At 43.3% G+C, this 15,583-nt stretch overlaps 1 protein-coding gene across 2 annotated transcripts in view; it reads right to left on the bottom strand.

Annotated features, from left to right (window-relative positions):
• Positions 1-1,242: 1,242 nt before the first annotated feature.
• epha2b (eph receptor A2 b) overlaps positions 1,243-15,583 on the bottom strand; it is a 49,982-nt gene continuing 35,641 nt past the window's right edge. For both annotated transcript variants that reach the window (XM_059655614.1, XM_048561519.2), the window contains exons 9-17: positions 15,523-15,581; positions 14,953-15,078; positions 14,574-14,756; positions 14,376-14,437; positions 13,459-13,668; positions 10,247-10,396; positions 8,918-9,111; positions 7,008-7,163; positions 1,243-3,110 (exon numbers count right to left, since the gene is read on the bottom strand). In XM_059655614.1, coding sequence (XP_059511597.1) covers positions 3,002-3,110; positions 7,008-7,163; positions 8,918-9,111; positions 10,247-10,396; positions 13,459-13,668; positions 14,376-14,437; positions 14,574-14,756; positions 14,953-15,078; positions 15,523-15,581 — 1,249 coding nt within the window. In that variant the 3' untranslated portion in view covers positions 1,243-3,001. The remainder of the gene's footprint in view (positions 3,111-7,007; positions 7,164-8,917; positions 9,112-10,246; positions 10,397-13,458; positions 13,669-14,375; positions 14,438-14,573; positions 14,757-14,952; positions 15,079-15,522; positions 15,582-15,583) is intronic.

Here is a 15,583-nt window from a genome sequence, read left to right as displayed (position 1 = left end):
CTCAGAGACCGCTTTGTAGAGTACCTAAGCTCGGTTCGTGATGGACGACAAACACCTTCTGGCTGCGAACAATTTCAACTCCTCCTCCCAGGACAACATGTCCATCCTGGGCCTCCTTCAGTGTCACAATGATGCTAGAAACTGGAGGAGCAGCACCTCATATTTCGCCTCAGGAGCCTACAGCCCAGTGGCCTAAATGTGGACTTTACTAGTTTCAAAATCTCCCCACCCCCAGGCCTCATCCCAAGACCAATCCTCCCTCTCATCTCCAGCTCCTTGGCCTGACACAACCTGTGCATCTTCTCTCCCATCTCAGTGACCAATCCCCACCACTCCCTACCTGCACTCACTTATCACCATTAAACCTACCTTCCCCAGCCCTGCCCACCCCCCACCCCCATTTCTGAAGAAGGGTCCCAAACCAAAACATCAACTTTCCTGCTCCCCTGGTGCTGCCTGGCCTGCTGTGTTCCTCCAGCTCCACACTGTGTTGTATCTGTCTCAGGCAGATGTGTCTTTTTTTTAAACTGCAGACCATGTTAGGTTATTGGTTTACTAATTGGCAAGTCCTAGAAACCAAGACAAGGCTACCACTCCAGGTACAGCAATAGCATGTATAATGTTTGTATGGCCGTCCGCTGAAAGGTGTGAAAACGGAGTTGCTGGAAAAGCTCAGCAGATCTGGTAGCAACTGAGAATGAAAATATTAATGTCTTGGGTCCGGCGACCCTTCCTCAGAACATTCGGGTCACTGGGCAAAAACATTAACTGATATTTTTCTTCAGTTGCTACCAGATCTGCTGAGCTTTTCCAGCAACTTCTGTTTTCGCTCCTGATTGAACTCTGGATGCTGTCAATCAGGTTTTTTAAGAAAGCTTAAAAAGGATGTGGTCTGACCATTGAGTCATTACCAGCTTCACTCAAACAACTGAACCCTGTATATGCAGAAAACTTATTCACATACACTCTCTTCAGTTTTCCAACTGACCATTCACCTTCAGCAGGATGCAATGCTCCAACTAGGAACACTGTAATGTAGCAGCCACATAGACCTTCAAATTAAGATTGGACACCTGGAGCTTTGCAATACGTGAGTGCACACCCATCTGTAGTAAGCTCTGCAACATTTATTTACCAGTTTGTTGCAGTGTTATCTCAAAACAGTAGCAGCAACTTACACTGTTCCAAACATCTATTAAAAGCTAGAGAGAAAGGAAAATCACAGGACACTTTAAACCAGTACACCAGCTTTTATTACAAAAAAAAACCTATATCTTTGTATAAAGGGCCTTTTCCATCAGTTGTCTCTCTTTGGTCTGAATAAATAAAATCATTTTCTAAATACAAAGCAACTTGGAGACAATAAAAAGAGTAAAAATCAAACAAGTTGCAGCCAGAGGCAACAAAAATTAAGTTGAGAGTTAAATAAATTAAAAAAGTATGGAAGAAAGCACGGAATAAATACACACAGTTTAAATAAAACATTTTCCTTTTTTTAAAAAAAAAGCAGAAGTATCGAACTATTTCTGAAGAGGCTCACTATATACATAATATATATAATACATATTATATATATAGTCAGATTCATATAAAATCAGGAAATTTAAGCTGTGCAAATTCAATCTTTAAAACTTAAGAAATACATGGATTTGAAAAATAAAAGATTTCCCCTGATAATGCTGTGTGCAAATCTACCACTTAGATATGCCTCCCCAACCCTAAAAAGGTAGCAACCTTTATTGCTATTCTGTTTAATTGATTGTTATCGAAGTGCATTACAATTACACAGACAGGGTGAGGAAAACTTTGAAATGGGAATGTTTGCAGGATGTGGAGATCAGACACATGGGAATTTGTTTGCCTTTGGGATTTAACAATGTGGTGCGTTGTTGGCAGCTTGTGTCAGAAAACAGTTAAAAGTTACCGCAGGTGTGGGGCGAGGTAGTCTTTGAACTGGCTTGAGTGGTACATGACTGTGATTGGTTGAATGACCTGCCCCTCATTAAACAGATGGCATTCTGCCCGACGGTCAGCAATGCTGATGGATTTGGAACGCCCCAACCTACCATCCAGGGATCATGTCCAGTGCCTCATCGCACGGTACTGTATTCTAACTGTTTCATCATACACACGAGGAGTTTTACAGCCACCAAGTATATTCCAGCCCAAAGCAAGGGAGTTTGGGGTGGCATTATTCTACGCAGAAATCATTCAACAGGACCAACAACAAAAAAAATACACGTTCAACCAACTGCAAAATGCTGTTCGCAATTTAGCCAGTTGCCTTTCATGCTTGTTCTCCTCAACTGCTTAAACTACATTTATACAAAATCATTCAGAACAAATGATCTACATGCCAGCTCAGTCTGGACTAATGCCATCCAGCTAATTCTTCAAAGCCTCATAAATAGGAAACGTAGCATTCCAAAAACAAGTGTTTCCTGATAAGAGTCTCAACTTTTATATAGAGGGGACTCTGAAGATGCTGTTGAGTAAAGAGGCATCTCCTAGAATGATCCTATAGAGCACTTGCATCTGTTACTATTAGTGAGAGAAGAAGCCAACAAACAACCCAATCAGGTAATGATTAAACTGCACACAGTCAAAATGGATACCACGAAGATCCAAATAAAGCAGTTCATTCCTTCCATGGACACACACTGCACCAGCTCAACAACTCAATTATAGCCACTTTGGCTGTCAGCCTTCTGAAATGCTCCCCTCTTCCCAATGCAATCATGTTGGGCACTGGACAGTTGGAATTCCAAGCACCAATGACAGGAATGGTGAAATCCATGTGCTGATGCCTTCGTCTCTTTCCATTCAAAATCTCTTCTAGTTTTTTTTTAAGAAAAAAGGTTAAAAAAATTAAAGTTTTTCTTCAGCACTGGATCCTTCCAGCACTCATGTACAGAGTTGTTGTGCTATTCAAGTATTGAAAGTTGTCTGGAAATAGGTCTTGGAAGGTTTTAGCCTCCTGGGTGCAGGGTACAGGAACAGTTCATACAGTGTATACACCCATGCTGCTAGCCTGTTCCTGCAGTCCCAGAATGCTATAAGCAATCCGTTTCTGGTGGCCTGGTAACCGGACTCCAATCTTCTTCACATCTCTAAATGAATTTGTAAAAAGCAAAATGTCAGCATGTAATTTTTTTCAAAAACAGCATTCATATAGCACTTTGTATAACAGCCACCATTGTAAAAGCTCCTTGCAAACAAACAATGAAGTTCAAATATAGTCACTGCACATCACAAGAAAATGCAGCAGCCAATTTACACACAGGAAGCTCAAACACCATTGTGATAACGGTCCAGATAGTCTGCTTCAGTGATATTGATTTAAAGGAATGGATATTGGCTGCAACACTAGAAATAACATCCCCTTTTCCACTGATAGTGGCATGGATTTTTAAGAGACATCCACCTGAGAGTGCTAATGGAGCTTCCTCACACCATCTCTTCTGTAAGGGAGGGCCTTCAATTGCACAGCACTCCCTCACTACTGCACTACAAGGTCAGCCTTGAATTTTGCACCGAAGATCTGATGTGGGTCTTGAACTCAGAACCTTGTGACTCAGCAGTGTGTGTGTGCACCACCAACGGAACCATTTCTAAAACAGAGGGATACACCTAGTCTCATCAGTACAATAGCACTCCTAGTCATGTGGAATCACTTCAAACACAATTCAGCCACATGATGCAAATACAATTGGTGTCTGATACAGTAGTGACAATACAGATGTGAGAAATCGCAAGCAGAGGAAATCTTCTTGCATCCAATTATAGAACTATTTTTGAGAATGAAGCTAGCTTAGTATTAGCATTGAAGTGCACCTACAGTGATTTTACAAAGGAACTGGAAATCCATTTAATAACTAACTGAGTTCAGTTCAAATAGCAGACGAAGGAGATGCCAAACTCACAAATGAGGAGTAGGCCACTCGGCCCTTTTAAGCGTGGTTCGCCATTCAATGAGATCATGCCTGATCCGACGGCTCCACATTCTTACCCATCCCTGATACTCAGGATATGCACAGGGCTATTTCCACCACCTTTTCAGGAAGAGAGTTCCAAAGACTCTCAGCCCTCTGAGAAGATGTCTTCTCACCCTGGTCCTGGTTATTTAAAAAAACAGGGACCCCCCCAGTTCTAGATTCTCACACAAGAGAAGTCAGCCTGACCACATCCGCCCTGTCAAGACCTCTATGGGTCTTGTCTCAATCAAATTGCCACTTATTCCTCCAAACTCCTGTGATGCCAGACTGGTTTGTTTGACATTTCCACAACCCAACCATTTCAGGTATTAGTCTAGTAAACCTACACTGAACTGTTTTAATGCACTGACATCCTTCTGTCAATAAAGGAAGACCAATATTGAGCACAGAACTCCAGATGTAGTCTCACCAATGCCAATGATAAAAGAATTCACAAGCTAATATCTGCAGTCATTTCAAAACTGTAGGCATCACCGAAGCTTGGCCACACAGACAAGCTTTACTTGAAGATGGCCCAGTGCAGCTTGGGAAGAACAGATCATTTTCCATTCACTGGTTGCATTCTCCCAGAAGAGGGAGGGATGAACTATATTGGCTGTCTTTGTTCTCCACCTCCAATTGTCTCTATCTCCATGGAGATAAGAACCTGACATTTCCTGTTTGGTGAGCAAATGCTCTGATTGCAGGCCAAATGCATTTTGTAAGGTGATCCTGGCATGTTTCACTTGCTGTGTTTACAATGAGTGCAAATTCTTCTATTGTTTGTTTCAATTCTCTACAGAAAGCTTAATTTTTCCCTGTGCTACACCCTGATGTTTAGGTTCCAGAAACATGTCACTCACCTGCTGGGATACCTCGAGATTTATTTAACCGGCACAGAGGAACATAATCTGCCTAACTCAAGCATAGCTTCTTCTGAGATAACAAGGTGTAGAGCTGGATGAACACAGCAGGCCAAGCAGCAGAGGAGCAGAAAAGCTAACGTTTCGGGCCTAGGCCCTTCTCCAGTCTAGACCTGAAACGCCAGCTTTCCTGTTCCTCTGATGCTGCTTGGCCTGCTGTGTTCATCCAGCTCTACACCTTGTTATCTCAGATTCTCCAGCATCTGCAGTTCTTACTATCTCAGTGGATTCTTCTACCTTGTGGTAATGCCTTTCAAAGATCACTACTAGTTGTGTGGGTGGTAGTTCTGCGTGCTAATAATAAATAGCAAAACCTGCATCTTTCTTGCTGGTCCTCCAGAACAGGGAATTGACTCGACTGAGTGTTGGAATGTGCCAGCCTGCAAGGTCCAGCACTATGTGCTGAAGGATGCACTAAAGCTTGGGACAGCTGCCATGAAGGGGCAATGGGGAAGGACTACTATCCAAGTTTTTCCACCAAAGCATAATGAGGTCTGTTCTGTTATTGGACACATGCAGTGCCTCAAATGCATGCAAATATTTACTCTTGCAAAGTTAAGAAATGCCTTTGGTTTGTTTGCTGGATAGTCAAATTCTAATGTTTGTTTTTTGTTTCTTTATATGCTACTATATGGAACCAAGCCACTTTACTATATATATAAAAATGGTTTGTAAAACGGCTTGCTTCGTTCTTGCTTCCCAATTTTCTTGCTTCATCGTTTTAGTATAAATGAACTACTGATTACTTGTGGGAGTTTTATTTCAATCTGCCCCAACCACTCCCAGGGGTGCATCATGTGTCTGTCTCGCTATTACCGTACAAATTCAAGCCAAGCTTTCTCACAATGCTCAGGCTCGACAGTAGATAGCCTGATCCCTAAACGAGGGGGTATGTTTTCACTTCTGTGACAAACCTCTTGCTTCTGGCCTTTAACAGTGGGATACAGCACCAGTGTTAGTGCATATCAAGCGGCCTCCAATGTTTATTATAGTCTGCAGGGCCAGATGGGTTTATTTATTTACTCAAGCAATAACTCCATGTTAGATGGAGAGAAAAGTTAGATTGTCCTTACACTATTAATAGTACATCCTGAAGTGCCTACATATCCATGAGAAAGAATCCAGGGAAGTAAACATTTTTTCCTCACTCAAGAGATTTTGTTTGTCCCCCACACTTTCTCATGGGACGAAGGCGTCACTGACAAAGCCACCGAATCTTATCCACCTCTGAACTGAGGGGACCATTTCGGAGAACAGTTAAAGAGTTACAATGTTATCCACATTGCTGCAGGTACGGAGTCTCATATTAGGCCAGGTCAGGTCAGTAGGTTGTTTCAGAAAAACAACATTAGTAGACCAGATGTTTTTTATATAAAAAAAAACAAAAATTGATGTAGTTATGACCATGAGAACTGAGACTGGCTTTAGAATTCTAGATTCTATTAACTCAATTAAAAATTTCATCAGCAGCCACGGCAGGATCTGAGCCCATCTCCCTGGATCATTAATACAATAGCAAAATACTGCAGATGCTGGAGAACTGCACTATTTTAAAAAAAAAGCCATGGAGAAACTCAGTAGGTCCAGCAGCAATGGAGAGAGAAACAGAGTGAATGTCTTTAAATCCAACAGGACTCTTCAAAAACATTGCACAAAATGTTACCATGCTTGGTTTTTGCCTTCCATAGAGCATTAACCTCTGGAATATTAAGCCAGGGATTTTACCACTGCGTCGCCATCTGCCCTGTTAGTATCCCTTTCATGCTCAAGTTACAAACTGATGATCTTGCAGAGGAGAAGAGGAGAGAACTCTGTCTCCACATACAGAACACCATAGGCACAGGTACTCCACTCACTGGAGTACAGCCTCCCAGAAAGAAGACATCACTTTAGTGAAGTTGTAGAAAAGCAGGGACACAGCTGCTCAGTAATGTATCAGGCTGCAAGTCACCAGGGACCATTGAGCTGCGTTTGTTGTGCACAGAAAAACCATGGTGATAAGAAAAAATCAGCAACCTAACAACTTATGCTAGCAGGAGGTATTAGCACCATTTAAAATCGGGATCGCACAGAGCTGTGCTTGAACTGCTGATCCCACCAATGTACTTACTCTGTGGTTAGCTGAACAATATGCTCCATGGTGTTGTATCCAGCTGTCATAAAATTCTCCAGGTACTGGCCCATCTTGATAGAGTCCAGCCACTCGTTGACAGTACGGAAGATCATGCCATCGGTTCCACTTGTGCTAGGCAGTCGGATGGATACTCTGCAGAGAACCGGGAGATCAGCAAATTATAACTTATTTACAAGATTGAGAGGCACAGTAAGTCACTTTACATTTGGACTAACTTCAGCTAAGCAACACCATCAATGATGGCTCAGAAGAGACCGCCATGAGTCCCAGTTGCTAAATTAGCTCAGAATTGTACGCAGAGCGATCCTTTTGGTCAGGCTGACACTGTGCATCACCAGATGGCCTATTTTGCCGTGGCTCCCTTTCACTGCACATAATGAATTCTACCCATTTAATTGCTCAAATTGAAAGTTCTTTTGCAATACTTCCCTGTTATTTGAATCAAATGTAACGAACAACTCATTTTTGAATCTAAACCATCTAATTCAGTTCACAGATTTAGTTCCACCCAGGACTGAAGGGCAGATATCATTGCATCAGTGTTTGATCAACCCTGTCCCTCCCGAACCAGAAATCTGTGATTTTCATTGGAATGTTTTCACTGAGTGAGCAGGATTGACAGGAATGACTGCAGTCTGTTTCATATCCAGTACCCAATGGGTGACAGAGAAACCTTAAATCTTGTTTTGGGTCTGTTAATCTCCACAAAGAGCTAGCCCTGACTTGGGATGGCCTCAAGCTTGGGAGTAACCACAAACCCACAGCAGCAAAGGGTTAAATATCAGAAAACAAAGGCGATCAGTTGACTGCAGAGGCTAATAACAAGCCTCAGTTCTAGTCAAGTTCATACGCACACTTGCAGCAAATGTTTAAGTTCTGCCCCAAGCTAGTTAGACAAGCCTGGATTGTTGGCCCTGATTAATTTGCCCACAGCCATTACTCAAACAGGAGTTTCTGTGGTTTTTCCATTGTTCATACACCTGGATCACCGGAATGTGCGCTTTTGGGACTACAGAGGTATCAAATACACAGTTGGACCTTCGCCAGCACTGAGATTTCATGACCAAGAACATGTATGCAGTGCAACAAATCTAAACTAGCACTTAAGAGAACCAGATTGGTACCACAATGGAGAGAGAGGCCCAGTCAGGGTCAGTTGTACCAGTAATTGACTGGCACCAGGACGGCCAGCCGCAAGTATTTATTCAGACAACTCATCTATTCATTGACCAGAGTTTGACTGTTTCATATTCATGCGGAGAGGTCACTCAATCTTTACACTTTCATGTTCCTTTGGCAGCAGCAGAGAGTTAACCTTCTGGATATTTCGTGTGCAATGGTTAGAGCACAATGCTTTCTTGTAAGCTGAATAAGATTTGGTCTCTCGTTTCTTGTGGCACATGACAGTAACTCAAGACTGCATGTAGAGACACAAAACCCCAACATCGCTCAGTTAGCAAGTACAGACGTTTGATGAGGGATAACTCCTCATTGTGTTCTCTCACATACTCAACCCAATTTCAGACAACAGTGGGTAAAACAGACACAGGAACACAAAACCAACAGAAGCAAATCTGCAAGTTATTTCAGTTAATTTCCCCTTGATAACGAAGAAAGTCTTTAGTGAAAGCAATTGCTGGTGGTTTATCAAGTCAAAAGCCAATCAAACTTCGTTATGTTATCAAAGTTGGCATTGATGGTACTGGCGTTGGCCTTTAGGTACTAATGAAGTGGTGTCCACAGACCAGACATGTTCCTTCTGAAATTAACTGACAAGGATTTGGGAATCGAAGGGAGGTGCATCGAGATTCAGCACAATAAGTTACCACCTGACCCCAGCCCTCCTGAACAGAGTCTGGGGCACAGTGCCATCCCGTGGGACTTACCGTGGGTCAAAGTCTGCAATGTTTTTCAGGGAGTCAGGGTTGCGGATCAGTTTGTCAAGGATGTTGACAATGTCACAGAATTTGGGTCGCTTGGCCCTCTCTTGTTGCCAGCACTGCATCATCAGCTGGTAGATGGCTGAAGGGCAGTCCATCGGAGCAGGCAGGCGGAATCCTTCATTTATCGATTTCATCACCTACATCAGAGAAATGAGAGGAGGCTGCAAATTAACAACCCAAGCCATGGACAAGTGCTGTCTGCTTACAACTCATAAAAAAGGCCACAGGTACTAAAGAACCACCACCAAGAGAGCATCTATAAAAGGAAGGTGACAAACTCAAAAGATTTCTCAGCCTAACTGCTGAGTGTAAGGCTCTTAACTGAAGGAGGGTGGCCTAGTGTCTCAGGAGCATCCATCTTTGGTGAAAGATAAGTTCTCTCAGGCCGGGAAACCTGCTACACTGATGCAGTAAAGTGCTTCCTGAGGTTGAGATTAAGGCATACACTGTATGTAAGCAGGAGCTAAAGAGGTGCACATAGAAAAATGTAGGAAATAGGGTACCACAAGCAGGCCATTCAGCCCACTAAGCCTGTTCCATCATTGAGATTACAGCTGATCTTCTAACTCAATAGCATTTACTTACACAAACCCCACACCCTTTAATATACTAAAGGGATCAATATTAACATATTAAGAAATGTGGGGTTTGTGTATGAAAATCACTAGAAATTTCAGTCTTTCTCTTCAGTATCCTCAATGACAGAGCCCCCACAGCCTGCAGAGAATGGTTTTCAAAAAAAAAATGGCTGCCCAAAATATTCTATTCTCTGGCATTAAAATCCCTCACTTTAATTAGAATCAGGAGACAATCAGGCTGCAGAATCTTCAAAACTGCCAAACTTCTTCAAATGTAAAACAAAAGTGAGAAGAAAGTGGAGCCAAAATCCCTCACAATACTGGAGCCTTGTTCCTAATATCATTTCAAACCTTAACCTTGTCGTGGTTTCTTCATAAGATTACAGAATTATTTGTATGAAAATCAGGCAAGTTTTAGAGGACTCCCTCTCTTATGCAAATGTTACTCTAATCGGTGGACATTCATTCCTCTTGAATCGTTTCTGTTCCCCCAAGCTACTTTTCTGCCCCTCAGCACACTTCAAATCACTTCTCTTTAGTCATGCCAAGTGTTGCCAATTCTTGAGTTTGCTATACAATTTTTAAGCTGCCAGATCTCACTTACTGCCCCATTCAAGCTTTCCACTGTTCTGCATCTTTAGTTCATTGAATTCAAGACCAGAGTTTGCAGTGTTCAGGCAAATCTGCCACTTACCTCATGATTGGACATATCCCAGTAAGGCCTCTCGCCATAGGACAAGACTTCCCACATTACAATGCCGAAACTCCACACGTCACTTGCAGAGGTAAACTTCCGATAAGCAATGGCCTCTGGAGCTGTCCAGCGGATGGGAATCTTCCCTCCCTGAAAGGGGCACATCATCAGCAACTGAGGATTATCGAGTTTTCTCCATTTTGCAGTTAAGTCAATTGCATCAGGAAGTCAGACCTCACAACAATCCCCATCTTAATATCGCTCATTTCAGCTCGCCACATGACCGTATGCTATTTCAGGTACATTTTTCTCGGTACTGATTTTCAATAATGTGGCTGGGTTCTAGATGCTCTACGGACGTGCCTGCTGTAAGCAGCAAGTGACCCTGATGGCTGATAGAATTTTAACCCAAAAAGCTTCTAACTGTTGACACAAGATGCCCCAGAGAAAAAGTGGGCACCAATGGACCCATTCTTACAAGTGACAAACCGCCTCATCTTTCAAGTTACCAATCTCATCAACAAGATTGCCCAGTGTCATTTAGGACATTATTCGGTTACATATTGATGCAACATCAATATGAGGATTACATGCAGGCAAGGAAGGAGCTCAAAAATGGTCTGAGGAGAGCCAGGAGGGGGCACGAGAAAGGCTTGGCAGAAGGAATCCGGGAAAACACAAAGGCATTTTACACTTACGTGAGGAATAAGAGAATGATCAAAGAAAGAGTAGGGCCGATCAGGGATAGCATAGGGAACTTGTGTGTGGAGCCTGAGGAGGTAGGGGAAGCCCTAAATGAGTTTTTTGCTTCTGTCTTTACGAAAGAAACCAACTTTGTAGTGAATGAAACCTTTGAAGAGCAGGTGTGCATGCTGGAATGGATAGAGATAGACGAAGCTGATGTGCTGAAAATTTTGTCAAACATTAAGATTGACAAGTCGCCAGGCCCGGATCAGATTTGCCCTCGGCTGCTTTGGGAAGCGAGAAATGCAATTGCTTCGCCACTTGCGAAGATCTTTGCATCCTCGCTCTCCACTGGAGTCGTACCTGAGGACTGGAGAGAGGCAAATGTAATTCCTCTCTTCAAGAAAGGAAATAGGGAAATCCCCGGCAATTATAGACCGGTAAGTCTCACGTCTGTCGTCTGCAAGGTGTTAGAAAGGATTCTGAGGGATAAGATTTATGACCATCTGGAAGAGCATGGCTTGATCAAATACAGTCAACACGGCTTTGTGAGGGGTAGGTCATGCCTTACAAACCTTATCGAGTTTTTTGAGGATGTGACTAGAAAAGTTGTTGAGGGTCGAGCTGTGGATGTGGTGTATATGGACTTCAGTAAGGCATTTGATAAGGTTCCCCATGGTAGGCTCATTCAGAAGGTCAGGAGGAATGGGATACAGGGGAACTTAGCTGCTTGGATACAGAATTGGTTGGCCAACAGAAGACAGCGAGTGGTAGTAGAAGGAAAATATTCTGCCTGGAAGTCAGTGGTGAGTGGAGTTCCACAGGGCTCTGTCCTTGGGCCTCTACTGTTTGTAATTTTTATTAATGACTTGGACGAGGGAATTGAAGGATGGGTCAGAAAGTTTGCAGACGACACAAAGGTCGGAGGTGTCGTTGACGGTGTAGAGGGCTGTTGTAGGCTGCAGCGGGACATTGACAGGATGCAGAGATGGGCTGAGAGGTGGCAGATGGAGTTCAACCTGGATAAATGCGAGGTGATGCATTTTGGAAGGTCGAATTTGAAAGCTGAGTACAGGATTAAGGATAGGATTCTTGGCAGCGTGGAGGAACAGAGGGATCTTGGTGTGCAGATACATAGATCCCTTAAAATGGCCACCCAAGTGGACAGGGTTGTTAAGAAAGCATATGGTGTTTTGGCTTTCATTAACAGGGGGATTGAGTTTAAGAGTCGTGAGATCTTGTTGCAGCTCTATAAAACTTTGGTTAGACCGCACTTGGAATACTGCGTCCAGTTCTGGGCGCCCTATTATAGGAAAGATGTGGATGCTTTGGAGAGGGTTCAGAGGAGGTTTACCAGGATGCTGCCTGGACTGGAGGGCTTATCTTATGAAGAGAGGTTGACTGAGCTCGGTCTCTTTTCATTGGAGAAAAGGAGGAGGAGAGGGGACCTAATTGAGGTATACAAGATAAATGAGAGGCATAGATAGAGTTGATAGCCAGAGACTATTTCCCAGGGCAGAAATGGCTAGCACGAGGGGTCATAGTTTTAAGCTGGTTGGTGGAAAGTATAGAGGGGATGTCAGAGGCAGGTTCTTTACGCAGAGAGTTGTGAGAGCATGGAATGCGTTGCCAGCAGCAGTTGTGGAAGCAAGGTCATTGGGGTCATTTAAGAGACTGCTGGACATGTATATGGTCACAGAAATTTGAGGGTGCATACATGAGGATCAATGGTCGGCACAACATTGTGGGCTGAAGGGCCTGTTCTGTGCTGTACTGTTCTATGTTCTATGTTCTATTCATCAAAATACTACACAATCGACTGGCAGCTCATAGGTTAAAAATCTAGGAATGTGGGACAGAAAGTGAAAGCAGTTGGAAACCTGTAAACCTAAGAAAGTTCACACACTCCGGATCAGGAATCGGCCCTGAAAGAATAGATAAATGGGGGTTAGAATGGAGTAGAAGTGGCATGGACACTGGGCCAAATCTGTTCTGCACTAGCCTACGATAAGTGCATATTACTCAGTGTATCATGTTGTATTTGGAGAAAAACAAGTACAGGTTTATTCAAGCTATTGGCAACATTATAAAATGTTAAAGCTAAAATTTTAAATGTCAACAAACTATACAGAACAACAAATGTCCAGGGAACATGATTTGGAATTTATAGGTCAGAGACAGAGCTTTGGATGGATGATTTATACATAAATCGAAGACGGGATAGTATAGCAAGACTAAGAAAAAGCGACCACTCGCTCTCTGCCACAACGCCCCTACTTTGGGTGTTGGCTTGTAATATTTGGTAATTCCAAGAAATAAATCAAATATTAATCTTTTACTGATATGAAATTGAGCTTATTACCGAAATACCCGGAGCAAATGTTTGAGCAGCACCTAAAGCCCAACTCCCATTGCACATGGGTGGGGCCAAGTTACTGCCATGATCCCAGTCCCTACTTGAAAATGCAAATACTCTGAGGGATTCTGCTTCCCCCATCCAAGCCCTTCTTACACAAAGGATCACTCACACTAGTGGTGTACGTCCCCTCGGTGTCATCTTCCAAAACTCGGGACAGCCCAAAGTCTGAGACTTTGCAAACCAGCTGACTATTCACTAGGATGTTACGAGCCGCTAGATCCCTGTGCACGTAGTTCATGTCAGAAAGGTACTTCATGCCGGAGGAAATTCCCCGCAGCATTCCGACCAGTTGGAGAGAAGAGAAGTCGCCATCGTTCCTCTGCAACCAAAGAAGTGAATACTCATGAATCTCCACAACACTCCCTCACTTAACAATTCATCCACAATCAAACAACTCCACACCATCACAGAAATTACAGCAGCGAGCTAATTAAACACTGAAGCACCCCAGTCAGTCAGTCAGTCAGTCAGTCAGTCAGTCATCGGCCCCCAAACCTAAAAATGATTTTGGAAAGACAACCGAATAGATCGCAATGCAAACATCAGGGGCCACACAGAGCCAGCTCCTGCACTTTCCAATGTTCACACACAGGTAGGAGCTGCTGTGAGAAACTTGTATCTCAACACCCTATAGTTCTTGGAGAACTCAAATCTGCAAGAATTAAATCTCCAGTACTCCGACAACCTTTCCCTCCCTGGAAGATGACTCAATACATTTACTGAAAACAGGAGGAAATGGTTGTAAATTGTACATATTCACGTGTGAGGACTAGGAGGTTGGAATGTATGAAAGTATAGAGACAGGTGAAATGGGCAAGATATATGCTAGCTGGCTGGCAAGGCGCTCTTCTTACACTACAATTTCTTAGAGTGTTACAGGGGATGTGACGGAGGATGTTGTTCTATATACAAATCAGACCTACACTGCAATGCACAAAAACTTCCATTCTGCAATGTAAAACTGCTCCAGCTTCTCATCCTAACAAGGATCCAACCAGGAATCTTAAAAAGTAAATAGATTCTTACCCGGAGATAGGCATCTAGTGCTCCATTCTCCATATACTCTGTCACAATCATCAGGGGTTTGTCTGTAAGGAGAAATCAAGAGTTAAAGGCAAGAACATTGCCATTAGACATTCACTGTCGCTCCCAAGGACTTTGCTAAACTGTTAGTGATTGACATTGTCAAGAGGATGCATGTTGTCATTCAACCAGCTTACTCACATTTGGTCACGACCCCCTCCAGGTGAATGATGTTGTGGTGACTGAACTGTCCCATGATGCTCGCTTCACTCAGGAAATCAATCCTTTGGCTCTCCGTGTAGCCAGCTTTCAGGGTTTTAATCGCAACACTAATTTCCTTCCGTCCCTTCTTCAAAATGCCTTTGTAGACTTCACCAAACTCACCTGTTCCAGTACAAAGCAGAGAGTTTGTCAAGGTGTACATTTGTGTTATAATAGGCACAAACAAACATCATGGTGGAATATTGCACAGGCCTGATTTTATTATTGTCCAATACTGCCCATGGCACTCTAAAACATACCTAGATTTTCAGTTCTAGTGTTTGATAATAGGTCATGGCCATTGTAAAGCACTACATACCGGCTCCAATCACTTTCTGCTTGGTGATCGCAGATGGATGAATCTCATCGGCAAACTTTAGGACAGCCTGGTTTGGGTCCTCGTACGTATGTGGATCAACATAGGTCTTCAGAGGCTTCAGCTGGTCTGGAGGCGCACACACACAAAAACAAAAATCAATGTGCAGTCCACATCTGTGAAAACAGCAGGCAAAGTACTCACATTGACAGCTGCCAATGTGATTACCTGTGTGACCCAAGGCAGTACTAAAAGCCTGTTGATACCCAAATGAAACCTTTGGGCCTAGCAGGGTGGGGCACAGTTAGCCAAACAAAGCCAAGTGGCCCGTTGCAGGGTGGGCCCTATAAGTACCTACATGAACTCTTGTGGCAGAGGCTGAGTGCACCGGTGGGAGTCATAACCAGTATTGCTGGCTTTTTCAATATTCAAGTCAGTGTTACAGACAGCTTGCAGCAAGTACAAATAGGACCCGGGGGAACACATGACATTGGGGTAATTAAGAATAGTCTCTCCCAGTTTCCATTCTGACTCTGGTGTTGTGAAGGCAGACTCTTTAGCCATGAGACTTACCAGGGAGTTTGGTGAAATAAATATCCTCAGGTCCCTGACGTGCCCGGGCACTTGGTTTCCT

Source organism: Stegostoma tigrinum, chromosome 28 (assembly GCF_030684315.1).
Source record: "Stegostoma tigrinum isolate sSteTig4 chromosome 28, sSteTig4.hap1, whole genome shotgun sequence".
Taxonomy (NCBI): Eukaryota; Metazoa; Chordata; class Chondrichthyes; order Orectolobiformes; family Stegostomatidae; genus Stegostoma; species Stegostoma tigrinum.
Note: the sequence above shows the minus strand (reverse complement) of the source record. Positions and strands in the feature narration are given on the sequence as shown.